At 49.4% G+C, this 13,293-nt stretch overlaps 1 protein-coding gene across 1 annotated transcript in view; it reads left to right on the top strand.

Moving 5' to 3' along the window:
- BPI (bactericidal permeability increasing protein) overlaps positions 1–11,862 on the top strand; it is a 29,824-nt gene extending 17,962 nt beyond the window's left edge. The window contains exons 8-15 of the mRNA XM_060032719.1: positions 165–341; positions 1,355–1,414; positions 2,843–3,010; positions 4,099–4,166; positions 6,297–6,339; positions 9,170–9,233; positions 10,275–10,351; positions 11,824–11,862. Of these exons, the coding sequence (XP_059888702.1) occupies positions 165–341; positions 1,355–1,414; positions 2,843–3,010; positions 4,099–4,166; positions 6,297–6,339; positions 9,170–9,233; positions 10,275–10,351; positions 11,824–11,862 (696 nt within the window). The remainder of the gene's footprint in view (positions 1–164; positions 342–1,354; positions 1,415–2,842; positions 3,011–4,098; positions 4,167–6,296; positions 6,340–9,169; positions 9,234–10,274; positions 10,352–11,823) is intronic.
- Positions 11,863–13,293: the final 1,431 nt, after the last annotated feature.

Genomic DNA, 13,293 nt, shown 5'->3' with positions numbered 1-13,293 from the left:
TAGAACGTAGCCCCAGGAGGAGATGCTATTGTTAGTTTCTGGCCATGGCTTTCTCCTCTGTGACTACGTGATTGGTATCCTTAGCTCAGTTTTTCTTGGAATGGAGACATCGAATTGTAATTCCTGAAGGATGCCCAGGCTCACTCTGCCGCCTCCTCCCCCAGGGGGAGTTTTTCAGGCTGGCCCACCGCAGGCCCCCTCCCTTTGCCCCGCCGGCGCTGACCCTTCCCAACGACCACAACCGCATGGTGTACCTGGGCATCTCCGAATATCTTTTCAACACGGCCGGGCTCGTGTATCAAGAGGCTGGAGTCCTGAATTTCACCCTCAGCGATGACACGGTAAGGCCAGGTGGGCTCAGAGTGCAGTAGACGGTCTGGATCTGAGTCTTGGTTCACAGTTGGGGAGATCAAGGTCTGGACTCTAGAGTCAGCCAGACCTGAGTTCAAATCCCGGCTCCCCTCTTTTCCAGCTGGGTGACCTTAGGTGGTTATTCAGCCTCTCAGAAGCTCGGTTTCCTCTATTTCCTCCAAAGGGTGTAATGAGGGTTAAATGAGATATGAATGCTTGTGCAGCCCCAGCACGGGTTTATCAGCATGGAGGAAGTCCTCTGAATACTAACAGTAACAGCCAACGTTGACTGAGTACTTGCCATGTGTTGGTCTGTAATCCAGCCTTATCATCATTTCACCGTTATCGTCATCATCCTCATTGTATATTTGTGGCTGAGTCCTGCTCTGGGCCTCAGTTTACCCATCTGTAAAATGAGGAAACGACCATCTTCTCCAGAGTCTAGGGGCAACCTGATCCCACCCTGGTCACCACCCGCACAGGGTTCCTTCTAAGCTGCTCCCTGAAGAGATGCCACATCCTCCCTCTCTGTAGAGGCACCAAAGGGATGCTGACCCCCACATGTCCCCCTGTGGAAATAAAGAACGGCCACCCGAATGAGAACTCTTCAGGGCAAGGGAGTCAACCTCTATCATTTGCGTTTGGCAGAGAATCGAAGGCAGACAGGGGGCAGGAAAGCTTTGTAGTGAAAAAAAGGGAGGGCTTCAGGTAGGCTCTTATGGAGGTTGTCGGTGCGGGGAAGCTGGAGGTGGGCTAATGTGCGCATGGGCCGGGCAGCCTATGGGATTGGTTTGAGCAGAATATTTGACTTTTTCAATGCAAACAATAGGGAAGCTGGCAGTCACTGATCATGCCCTGACCCTTCTGGGTCGGCATTCTGTTGTCATATGTGGTCTGGCCATGGTCTGTTTGTATGTTCAGCCTCTCACCCCTCATATGGAATTTGCCACCCAATCTATAACATAATCTTCCAAGATCCTTTTCTCTTCTTCTCTCACTACAGTTACCAAAGGAATCCAAGTTCCTCCTGACAACAAAATCCTTTGGAACCCTCCTACCCCAGGTGAGAAAGGATCTGCTCCCCTTTAGGCAGCTCGGTGAGGAGGCCTGGGGGAGCTAAGTAGGACAGGGCTCTGCTGAGTGGCCTGCCGAGAGCGCCCCTCTCCAGATCCAGAGGCAGCCCAGTCCGAGAGTATGGAAAGAGCTTTGTGCAGCCCATCCCCGGTACAGAGAAAGGCTCCAGGCACCCACGTGATCAGGTGTGAGGGTAGATGCTGAGGGCTCATCCGTTCAACAAATATCCATTGAGTGCCCACCACCTTTCTGGGGCCCTGTGCTGGGCGTCTAGCAAAACAGACCATATCCCTGCCCTCCTGGAGCTCCAGTCCAGTGGAGAGAGAAAATTATTGTTAGAAACCCAAAACAATCAAAAAGAAAATGCAGCCTGTGATAAGTGAAGCCAACACTAATTGGCTGAAGTTGATGAGGTCACTTCAGACAAGGCAGCGGGGGAAGGCCTCTCAGTCTGCTTGGGCGACCATAAGGAAATGCCACAGACCAGCTGGCTTAAACAACAGAAATTTATTTCTCACAGTTTTGGAGGCCAAGAAGTCCAAGATCAAGGTGCCAGCAGATTCAGTGTTTGGTGAGGGCTCTCTTCCTGGCTTGTAGATGGCTGCCTTCTTGCTGTGTCCTCAGATGGCCTTTCCTCTGAGCACATGGAGAAAGAGCAAGAAAGCTCTGGTGTCTCTTCTTATTAGGACAGTAATCCTGTTGGACCAGGCCCCAGTCTGATGACCTCATTTAATCTTAATTACTTCCTTAGGGCCCCACCTCCAAATACAGCCACACTGTGGGTTAGGGCTTCAGTATATGAATTTGCGGGGGATGGTGGGGGGCAGGGAGACACAAACTTTCAGTCCATAATGGCCTCTTCGGTGGTGGTACTTCCAGAAAATTTTATACAGGAGGTACTGGTGTAGAGGAGGTGTGACTGGTAGGGGGCCAGGGCAATTGTCTTGAGGCTTAATTTGCATAACAATAGCATTCTCTTTACTCAGACTGTGAATTTACCTGGGGGAGGATTGGAGGCTAGCTGAGATGGGGGTGTTGCCAAAGCTCTCCTCTGTTCCCCCTTGAAGCCACCACTGCTCTCTAGACTTGAAGGAAGGAAAAGAGCGAAGCTAGGGAAGAATACAGGACAAGCATTCAGGGAGAGGGAACAGAGAGTGCAAAGGGTTTTAGATGGAAGAGAGCAGGTCATATTTGAGGAAGAGAAGTCCCCTGTGGCTGGAGTTAAAGGGCGAGGGGTAGAAGCATGGGGCGTGAGGTTGGCAGGGTACCAAGTGCTGAATTATGCAGTCTTTAGGATTTATTCCAAAAGCAATGGGAAGACATTGGTGGTGTTTATGCAGGACCAGGACAAGATTGGATTTAGAAACATTTTAATAAAATTGCCCCTTGTGTTGGTTGTCCCTGCTGGGGGCTGCAGGTGGCTAAGATGTTCCCCGACATGAAGATGCAACTCCTCATCTGGGCCTCCTCCCCACCTAACATTGCCGTGTGCCCCACCGGCCTTGACCTCACCTTTGCCCTGGATACCCAGGCTGTTGCTGTCCTCCCAGACTCCTCTTTGGCCCCCCTCTTCCTGCTTGAGATGGTAAGCTGCTCCCGGGTGAGAACTGATGGGGAGCCCTGGACAGGGCCAAGAGCATGGCCCTCAGAGTCAGAGGGACCAGTGTGAATCCTGCCCAGACTCAAACCTGGACTGTGTGTTTCCAGGGCCTGAGACTGGAGCCACTGTCCTACTGCTTCTGACTCCTACCGGCATTCATTCATTCCGTTGTTCGTTCCATCATTGGCTTGAAATATGCGTACTATTTCCAATTCATTCACTTGTATCTTTGGTCATTCAATTATGTATTTGTGGATTTGTTCATTCATTTATTCATTCATTTATTCATTTGACTGCTATCTTGAAATATACTATATCTTTGCTGGTTCATACATACATTCATCTATTCCATTATTCATTTACTTATACCTTTGTTCAATTGATCATTCATTTGTATATTTGTTCACTCATTCCTTTATCATTTATTCACCCATGCATATCTTTATTCTGTCCTTTGTCAGTTTAATCCTCCACTTATTCAAGTATTTATTCCATGATTGACTTGTGCATTCATTCATTTGTTCGCTCTGTCACACCGCAAACATTTGGTGGTACCCACTCTGGCAGTTGAAGGCGAGGGCCAGATTCTCCCCACCAGGAGGTACTCAGGTCTGCCCAGTCTCAGGCTGAGGCCCATTTTCCCCACTTTGCAGATTCAGTGGGTTCTGAGGGGGTTGCCCAAGGCCGCACAGACAGTGGGCAGGAAAGCTGAGGTTAGGAATCTTGGTTTCCTGACTCAGTAAACATTCGTTGTGTGAATGAATGAATGAATGTCTGTGGGAATAGGGCTGGCCTGGACTCCAGCCCCACAGCCTGTCTCCCACAGTCCACGGGAGTGGCCTGGGAACGCTGAAATGGTCTCAGAAGCAGGGGGAGAAAATGGTAATTGGTTGACAAGCCGGGACTCATCAACAAGCACAAGGTTTGCAAAAGGAAGAGTCCTCTCCTCCGTGGGTCCCGCAGGCAGGCTTCTCTGCCGAGCCTTTGTGAAGCTTACCTTCCGGTCTTGGAGGTTCGCAGAGTCCCCAGCCCCTGGGTCAGGGGCCTTCACTTCCTGGATTGTCTCTTTGCAGTACGTGAACGTTTCTGCGGATATTGGTGCCAGGTCAGACAGGCTTGTTGGAGAGCTCAAGTTGAACAAGTAAGTGGGCCTGTGGGCACGCGAGGAGGGGACTGCCCATCTGTTCTTGGTGCCCGTGGGCTAGCAATGACCTTACAACGTGCCAAGCTTTCCTGTTCGTCCGTCACATTTAAGCCTCAAACAGCGCATGGTGGGCACCGTATCCGCATTTTGCGGACAGTGAAACTGATGCTCAGAGATGAAGTGACCTGAGACCACACAGTGTAGGGTGACCAACCATCTCGGTTTGTCTGCAGCGTCCCAGTTTTAGCACCGAAAGCCCCGCAGCCCAGGTCACCCCCCACCCCATCCTAGGCCCACTCATGGCTGGGCAGTGCCAGCTGATGGATCTGCTCCAGCCCCCAGCCACTCCACATCCCTGGCCTTCCTTGGCACTTGGAAAACACTTCAACTTCTTCACACCCTTCCTTGGGACTTCGTCAGCCAACTCCTGCTGGGAGACTCTGGAATCCGTGCCTGGGTTGGAATCCCAGCAGAGGAGGTTGTGGTTAGGGATGTGGGCTCTAAGGTTGAGCCTGTTGCCTTGGAAGCGCAGCTCACCTTCGGCAAGCACTGAACTCTCCAAACTTCAGTCAGTTTCCCCGGCTGGTAAAATAAGCCCAATAATTGTTCTTTGCCAACAGCATCATTTTGAGGGTGAAATGAGGTATTAATATGTGTTGCAGTGCTTAGAACACTTCGAGGGATACAATAAGCAAGAGGAAAAGAGAAAGACAGAGGGGCACACAGAAAAAGAAAAAAAAATCAGAAATGAGGGAGAGTCAGAAAGAGACAGAGACAGAGAGAGACAAGGGAAGGGAGGGAGAGACACAGAGAAAGAGAAAGTGAGAGCAAGACAGACAGACAGATGGAGAGACACATTAACAGGAGAGACAGAGAGACACAAAAGGTGGAAAGAAGAGAGAGAGACAAGCAGATACACAGAGATCAAGAGTGAGGGAGACGCACAGAGTCGATGCGGTGACCCCCGCATTCCAACCTGGCACCTACATCTTCATCACTTTCACACTGTTTAAATTGAGTCGACCCACATTCCTCCCCAGTTATGCCTTCTCTCTGGCACAGAGCTGTCCTTCTTAACCTTGAGTTTGGCTCCTGAGGTTTACGTGCTGCTTATTTCTCCTGGCATCATTTTGACAAGTGTTACTGCTTTAGAAACGTGGATTTAATTTTCTTGGAAACACCCATGGGCCGCTCAAGTAGAGGAGCCGGGGAAAACAGAGCTGGGTGACGGCTGAACACAGACTTTCTAAAATATGCAGGGATGGGGTGGTGAGAGTCCATAGGCAAGAGTTTTCAAACTTTGTAGGGTACTGGAGACAACAAAAGCTTTGACATCAGGGAGACCTGTTTGAAATTCTACTTGGCTGAATGTTAGCTGTGTGACCTTGGGCAGATTGCTTGACTTCTCTGAGCGTCAAGGACCTCACCTGTAAAATGGGAGTGTGATGGCCTTTGGCTCTTGGGTATTACAGGAATTCAATCGGATAAAGCAACCAACATAGCGAATGATAAGGGTTCAATAAATAGCCATTTATTTACCTATTTCCTAGATCATTGTTAAGATGCCATAAAGTCTGCAAATATGGGATTGTTTATTGGCTCAAATAATTGAAAAGTCCAAGGGTTTCAGGCAAGGGTGGATCCAAGTGCTCAAATGATATCCTTACAACTCTGACTCTCTTGATCTCTTGGCTTTACTATCCCTTATGCTGGTTTCATTTCCCAGCAGGCTGTCACCAAGTGATGGCAAAAATTGTTACCAGCATCTCCCTAATTTTGCTGGAGAAAAGAGAATACCTCACTTCCAATATTTCCAGCAGAAGTTCTGGAACCAACTCTCATTGGACCAGCACGGGCTAGAAGTCAATCCTTAAAGCAATCACCTTGGCAGGGGAGATAGACTCTGCCCTTTGGCCAGCCCACCCCAGAACCCAGCATTAATAATGTAGGGAATGGGTGACCGTCCAAAAGGAAAAATCAGGGGGCTGTCACCATAGAAAGGGGGAATGGATACAGGATGGGAAAACCAGACAGCATCTACCAGAGTGGGCCCCTTCTCCCCAGCAACTGAACTCTAATATGAGTCAGGCTAATGGTGGTCTCCACTTCCCCCTCCCCTTCTCACAGGCTGCTCCTGGAACTGAAGCACTCGGACATCGGCCCCTTCCCGGTGAGTCTGAGGCCATTGGTGGCTCCTTCCTTCCTCTGATCTTGAGATAACTGTCCTGAGGGCACCTGGGCTCATAGCATCATTTCAACAGACCACTGGTTCATTTGCATATAATTTGCCTGTGAAGTAATGATGCAGGGAGCTTTGTGGGCACAGAGACCCGAGCTGGAATTGCTGCTCCAAGCTTACTAACTGTGGGCCTTGGGCAAGTCCCTTCCCCTCTGTGAACTTCATATCTTCCCCACAAATCAGGGATGATCCTTTCCACCTGAGTTAGTGTGGTGAGTTTTAAATGGGATTAAATGTGCACAGTCAGGTACAGAAAATCTGCTCAACAGATGTGTGTTGAATAAACGAGTTAATTACTTTATTGAGTACCTACTATGTGGCAGGCACTGTTCCCCAGGTGTGGGAATGTGCTGATGAATTAGATAAGAAGTGACTTCTTCTAGAACCTACATTGTAGTAGAGAAACAGACAATAAGAAATGAAGAAGATCATTTCAGTCAAGATCAATGCTAGGAAAAACTAAGTGGAGGTGGGGTAGAAAGTGATGGGGGAGGTTAAGGGTTAGACCGTGTGATCAGGGAAAGCTTCTCTGGGGAGGTGATATTTGGGCTGAAGGAGCCTGCAAGGTGAAGATCTGTTGCAGGCAGAGGGAATAGCAGGAGAAAAGGCCCTGTGGTCAAACAAGCTTGGCATGTTTGGGGAATGCAGAGAAGCAGTGTGGCTGGAAAAAGCAAGTAGGGGCTGTAGAGAGGCAGGCAGGGGCTGGCTCGCCTGAGCTTTCTGGACTAGAACAGGTTGTGTTCAAAGGGCAGCGAGAAGCTGGTGAACGTTTCATGCATGGAGTGACATGATCTGATGTATACTTTATAAAAGATGCCTCTGGCTGGGATGGGGGGAATGGATTACGGGGGACGAGAATCAGACCATGGGGATGGTTGGGGAGGCAGGTGCATTTGCCCATGTGAGAGATGATGGAGGCTGGGTCTAGGCCAGGAAGAAGGGGAAAGATGGTGGATTGGAGACACACTTTGGAAGTAGAATTAGAACTTGGTGAGAGATTTGATGTGTGTGGTGGGGGGAAAGGCAATGAAGAATGACTCCTAGATGTTTGGCTTGAGCAGCTGGGCGAATGAATGGCAGAGTCACTTAGAGATTGAGTAGGGCAGGTGGGAGGGAGACGACAGGTGTCTTGCCAGCCCAAGTAGATGATTCCACTACCCGGAATCACAGACTGTCATCAAATAGACTCACCCCTGCTGCTCCCCCATCACCACCCTCTGGCACTGGTGGGGAGTTGCCCGTGTAGATAGCAGGTCAAGTGTAGTTCCACAGCCGACCTGAAGGAGCATCACTCTTGTGGCTTCCATTAGAAGCCACAGTGTGCTAATTCTGTCCACAGCACTTCACTGCACATGGCCCGAATCTTCCAGAGAGCCTCTTGCTAAACCTCTGGAGAACATTTCCTTAGATCTCTGAGATGCCCCCCAAGATTTCTGCTGAGTGGGTACCTCATAAACCACCCAGCCCTGAAGTCAGTCCCAACATCCCCTCCAAATCCAATGGAAATCCAGCCAGCCATTTCCATCTCATAAGATTACAACAAACAGAAGGACCCAAAGCGACCTCATTGTATTTTCATGGATTTACTGGTGCCAAGGCTCTCATGGTGGCAGCTGGACTCAGTCGGTCACTAACTTCTGCTTCCGCAGAAAATAAAAATTTAAAGTTCCCAGATTCATGAGAAGAAGGGCACCACATTTGATGAGCCCAGGGAACTACAGTCTGGGGAAGGAAACTCAATTGTTCTAGAAACAAAAATGTACATATTTACAAGGTGTAAATATCACCACTACAGGCGATCATCGTGAGGGTGTTACATTATTTTTGAATTTTTTAAATTATAGCAAAAGCAAAACATATACATTATAGAAGAGTCAGAACCTACAGATTTGCAAAACAAACAAACAAAAACTAAAAACCATTCCTGGTTTCACCACTTAATTAATAATTTGGAGTACATCCTTCCTGACTTTTTTCTATGCATATTTAATAACAGAATGGAATTACATGGTTTCTGTAGCCTACTTTTTCTTTATTTTTACATGTTTATTGGAGTAGAGTTGATTTACAATGCTGTATTAGTTTCTGCTGTACAGCAAAGTGAATCAGTTATACATTAGCCTGCTTTTTCCTACTCAAAAATATAGCACGAAAAATTTGTGCTGATAATTACATTTCTATATCATAGAAATGATATAGAAAATATCATTTTTAATAGGTGCATAGTATCTCTTAGTATCAAGGTACCACCATGCTCCCCAGATGATTCCCCAATTGTTGGACATGTAGGTTGCTGTTAAGTTATTGTTTTGGTTCTATCTGTCGCACTACTTCATTTCCTTAGGATAAATGCCTTAGAGGCATGTTTGCTGGCCCACCACGCACACACATTTTTAAAGGCTTTGGATGAACATTGCCGAATAGCCCTCCAAAAGTTTGAACTAGTTTGCTCTCTAGCCCAGTGTCAGAGCAGGTGCATTTTCTTATGCAAAGTTTTTCACATTTGAATACTCTGTGACGACCTTCCTTACCTCAGCCTTGCCCCCTACAGTCTAGAAAGTGATTTGCATCTGGAACTTTTAAAGCAAAAGGGGTCACTTTGGTGACCTTGATCGAGCTGCAGAGTTTTCGCGTCACCCCTGTGTCCGTCTCTCAGCGGTTTTCCCAGCTGTGAGGTTGCCCTGGGTGGGAGGCAGGGTGACGGAGGACAGCTGATGCTACAGTGCCCTGATGTGTGTCCCATCATCCTCGTGACCCCCAGGTTGAATTGCTGCAGACTGTCATGAACTACGTTGTGCCCACTGTCGTGATTCCCAAGATTAACGGTAAGGAGTTTTGGAGAAAGGATTGATTTTCAGTCCTGGGGAAGAGGCGGGGTGGGGGTGGGGTTCGGTCCTGAAACCACCCAATACCCAGCCCCAGCTGTGGTAGCTGGAGGTGGTGCCCTCAGATGAGCCTCAAATGGCATCTGACCCAGAAAAGGGATGGGAAAAATGGTTGAGTTCCTCCCATGTGCCCATCCAGCCTTTGAGACAGCCCCTAAGACAGGGGATGGCAACGGCGTCAGTTTTCATAGGAGGAAATGGGAGATCAGAGAAGTTAAGTGATTGTTCCAGGTCACAGAGAAGGTGAGAGATGGAACTGGGATTTGATCCCAGCCCTGAAGCCAGAGCCCTAGGTCTTTTTCCACCTCTGAGAGAGAAGGACCAAGGAAGAAGGGCGAACCTGGGCTAACGCTTCCACTCAGCTCACTCACTGGTGAAACCCCTGACCTTTGCAGAGCCAGGGGCAAGGGCACAAATAGAGGTCCCCGTGCTGTGTAACTAGAACACTTGGAAATTGTAAATGAAGACAACAAATTATTACATATAGTCTCTGGCTTCTCCTCCTACCTTGACAAATGCAGCTTCATAATGACCTGAGGGACCGGGTTGGAGTTTAGAATTCTCCAGAGTTTCACAGCAGAATGTGGCGGGATGGGGGGGCTGGACCACAGCCCGTTTCCAGTTTCATCCTAAACGTGGAGGGGCTTCGTGTGCCTATCCATCACATGTCCCCGGGGGGCCTGCACAGCCCAGCAAGCAGCCGCTCCGGCCGTCACTCGGGCTGGGTGTGCACCAGCAGCGCCGGCATCCTCAGGAGGGTGGTCTTGGGGCTGAGGGGGCGGGAATTCACCAGTCCTGGGTGCTCAGAGCACGGTGGAGGAGAGAGTGGGAGATTCCAGGCAGCCTCTTCACAGGTTTCTTCCCAGAGCCGGGCCAGGGCGGCCGGGCTGTCTGTCTCAGATCCTTGCCGCTCCCTCCACCTCCCTCTTCCCTACAGAGGAAGTCCCTTAACCTTAACCTCTACCTTAACCTCCAATGCAGAGAAGCTGCAGAAAGGCTTCCCTCTCCCGCTGCCCGCCTCCATCCAGCTCTTCAACCTGGTGTTTCAGCCTCACCAGGTGAGTCCCCAAGCTCTCCTTCGCCACATCTCCCATCACAATAGCCACCTTCCTCCATGTCAGCTGTGGATCAAGCGCTTTCTACCCTTTCAATAATCCCAGAGGGTGGGCGCTGTTACTAAACAGAGAACAGAGGCTAAGACTCAGAAAAGCCACATGGCCATTACATGAAGTCCAAAGTCAAAGCCAGGTCCCTGCTTTTAACCATATGCACCACTCCCACCCTCCCCTTGGTAAAAATGGAACTCACGTGGTGGCCCTAAAGCCTCTTTTATAAGGTGGATGCACTTAAATTCTTGACAAGTAGGTGTCGCGTGCCTTCCTTTGCATCCAGCATCCTTCTAGGCCCTGGGGTATAAAGCGCAGGGTCTGGCAGATACCGTAATGGACGGCCTCCTCTTCCCTTTCCCTCACCCTGACCCCCTGACAGCCTCTGACACTATTTTCCCCATCCATGGAATGCTTTCTTCTCCTAGCTTTGAAGATTCCCTCTCCTGGTTTTCCAGCCACCTCTCACTGGGCTGTTCGGTCTCCTTTGCTGGCTCCTCCTTCCCCTACCAGTGGGAGTTCTCCAGGGTTCCTGCCCCGGCCTCCGCCCTTCCCCCACTATTGCTTTCCCTGGTCACTTTCATCAACTCAGGCTCAACAGCTACCTTTGTGCCGCCCAGTGACCCGGCTGTGCTTCCAGTCTCTTCTGCGTGCCCGAAGTGTACATATGCTGGTTTCCTCGTGCCTCCATCCTTAAACCCACTGTGTCCCAACAAAGCTGTTAACTCTGCAAGGAAACCATCACCCACTCTTACATTCCTTACCGCTGTCCATGGCTTCCTGATGACCTGGTGGCCCTCCTGGGAAACCTCCGCCCAGCTTCCTCCCTCTCCCTCACCCCCAACATCCATCCCATCAATCCCTGATTCTTTCAACTTAATGGGAGAACTACCAGGGCTAAGAGACAGTAGAGAAATAGCTGAGCGAGCAGCGGAAACACATTCCCCATGTTCCCTACATTTTACTAAGTTCATCCTTAAAATAAAAAAATGACCCCATAGGCACAATTTAATTCCTTCATTTCTGAAAATTCTGAGTGAAGGTCAGGAAGGAGCAAAAGAGAAGTGGTTTTGCAACTGTGATTGCAAGGAGGGCTCCCTGGAGCTGCCAAGAGGCAGGGATGACAAGTGAAGGCCTTCCCAGCAGCCCAGGGGTCTCCACGTCTGAGAAGAAAACAGCTGGCAGAGAAGCTGCTGACAGATTCACGGGCCGTGGCAGCCACGGATGTGCAGACCCCAGGGGTGGGATGCCAGGTGTCCCCCGCCCCACTCACTCCTGCCTTTCTGTCAGCAGACAGGCCTGCACCACTCTCTCCTTCCCGACAGACAGGCTCCCAGAGTTTCCTTCTAAAAACCCAGCATCCCCATAGTCACAGATGAGGGGTACACTTCCGGCTGATGACAGCCTTCTCGTCTCTCCCCCAGGATTTCCTCCTGTTCGGTGCAGATGTCCAGTACAGCTGAAGTCCCCATGGGTGCTGGGGGCTGTCAATCACATCGGGAGGTGAGGGGCTGTCAGCACCCTAACCCTGACAGGCCCCATGGGGCACGGGCTGCCTCCCTCCAGGCTTCCCTCTCTAGCTCTTGACTCGGAGACTCTTGCAAACGTCTCTGAACTCAGATTCAGAAATGATCTAAACATGGGAACCTTGTTCCTTGGAAAAGTGTGTGGTGTGTATTTTAGGGATTATGAATTTCTTTCAAGGGCTAAGGCTGCATGGACGTTTCCTCCAGGAATTGCATTTCAATTGTCATCACAATATTTCTCTTTGTGCTTCACACAACACTAAAAAAGAAAAATAACAAAAACCCTGTTTTTTCTGTGGAATTCTGTGTGATGGTATGGTTTCTTCTTGTTTTATGTCCATTCATTCGTTCATTGGCTGTACGCAGTGTGGCCAAGATACAATCACCTCTTTTTAGTTCTCTAATTCATTTCTTGAGCCCCCCACATGCTTTCCTTAGCAGAAACTCCCACTGTCCCTTTTTGAGGGCACCTCTCATTCAACAATCCCCAAGAATATTTGGGGTTTACTTAGTCCAAAGGGAGTGGGTCTTGCTTCCTAATGTCAGGCAGAGGTCTGTAGAGTGGCTCTGTCCATTGGGCTGTTGTTCCTGCTACTGCCACATGGTGTCGCTGTTGAACAGTGATTTCGCACCGCCCATTGTCTTCCTGTGCAGTCGTCTACCGCGGCTGTTGCTCCTGTCACTACCACGCGGGGTCGCTGTCGGGCGCTTATCCTGCACAGCCCGTTTTCTCTGCCCCACACTTGGGCTCCACCTTGATGGCTCTCTTAGTCCATGCTTTCCTGCCCAGTCATTGGGCCCAAAGCAGAACACTGAGTCAGGGGACAGAGCCCTTTGGAGTTTTTAGTCAGTCACATTCTCAGCTGCAGTTAACACTTCCCCATGACTCTCCAGGCTGGTATGGAAGCCTGATCACCAGCCCAGACTGTTGTTGGACTCTTGGTGAGTTTCCCTGGGGACTTTGGGCCATTCCCTATCATGGAACATCAGGTGTGGCTATCTCAGGCCATTAGATGGAGCCTAATAGCACTGTACTTGAAACTGGTGGAACATTCCTGGAAAGCCTCCTTAGATGTTGACATTTGGTCTGAGACCAGAAAAATGAAGAAGAGTTTGAAGCAGGCAGTGGTGTATGGATGACATGACCAGATTTCGTTTTAAAAATGGTTTTTTTTGTGTGACTTCTGAAAGCATTAGAGGGGCAAGAGTGGAAGAGGGTGGGCACAAATTAGGAGTCTGTTGTCCTTCAGAATTCATCCAGGCTGGTGCTAGTAAAAATGGAGAGAAACACTGCAGTGAGGAAAAGCAGATAAAAGACGTTTTTTAATTTTAAAAGAAAAATGTACATGCTTCTGCTAACATCATTGA

Source organism: Delphinus delphis, chromosome 15 (assembly GCF_949987515.2).
Source record: "Delphinus delphis chromosome 15, mDelDel1.2, whole genome shotgun sequence".
NCBI lineage: Eukaryota > Metazoa > Chordata > Mammalia > Artiodactyla > Delphinidae > Delphinus > Delphinus delphis.
This window is presented reverse-complemented; position numbering and strand designations above follow the sequence as displayed.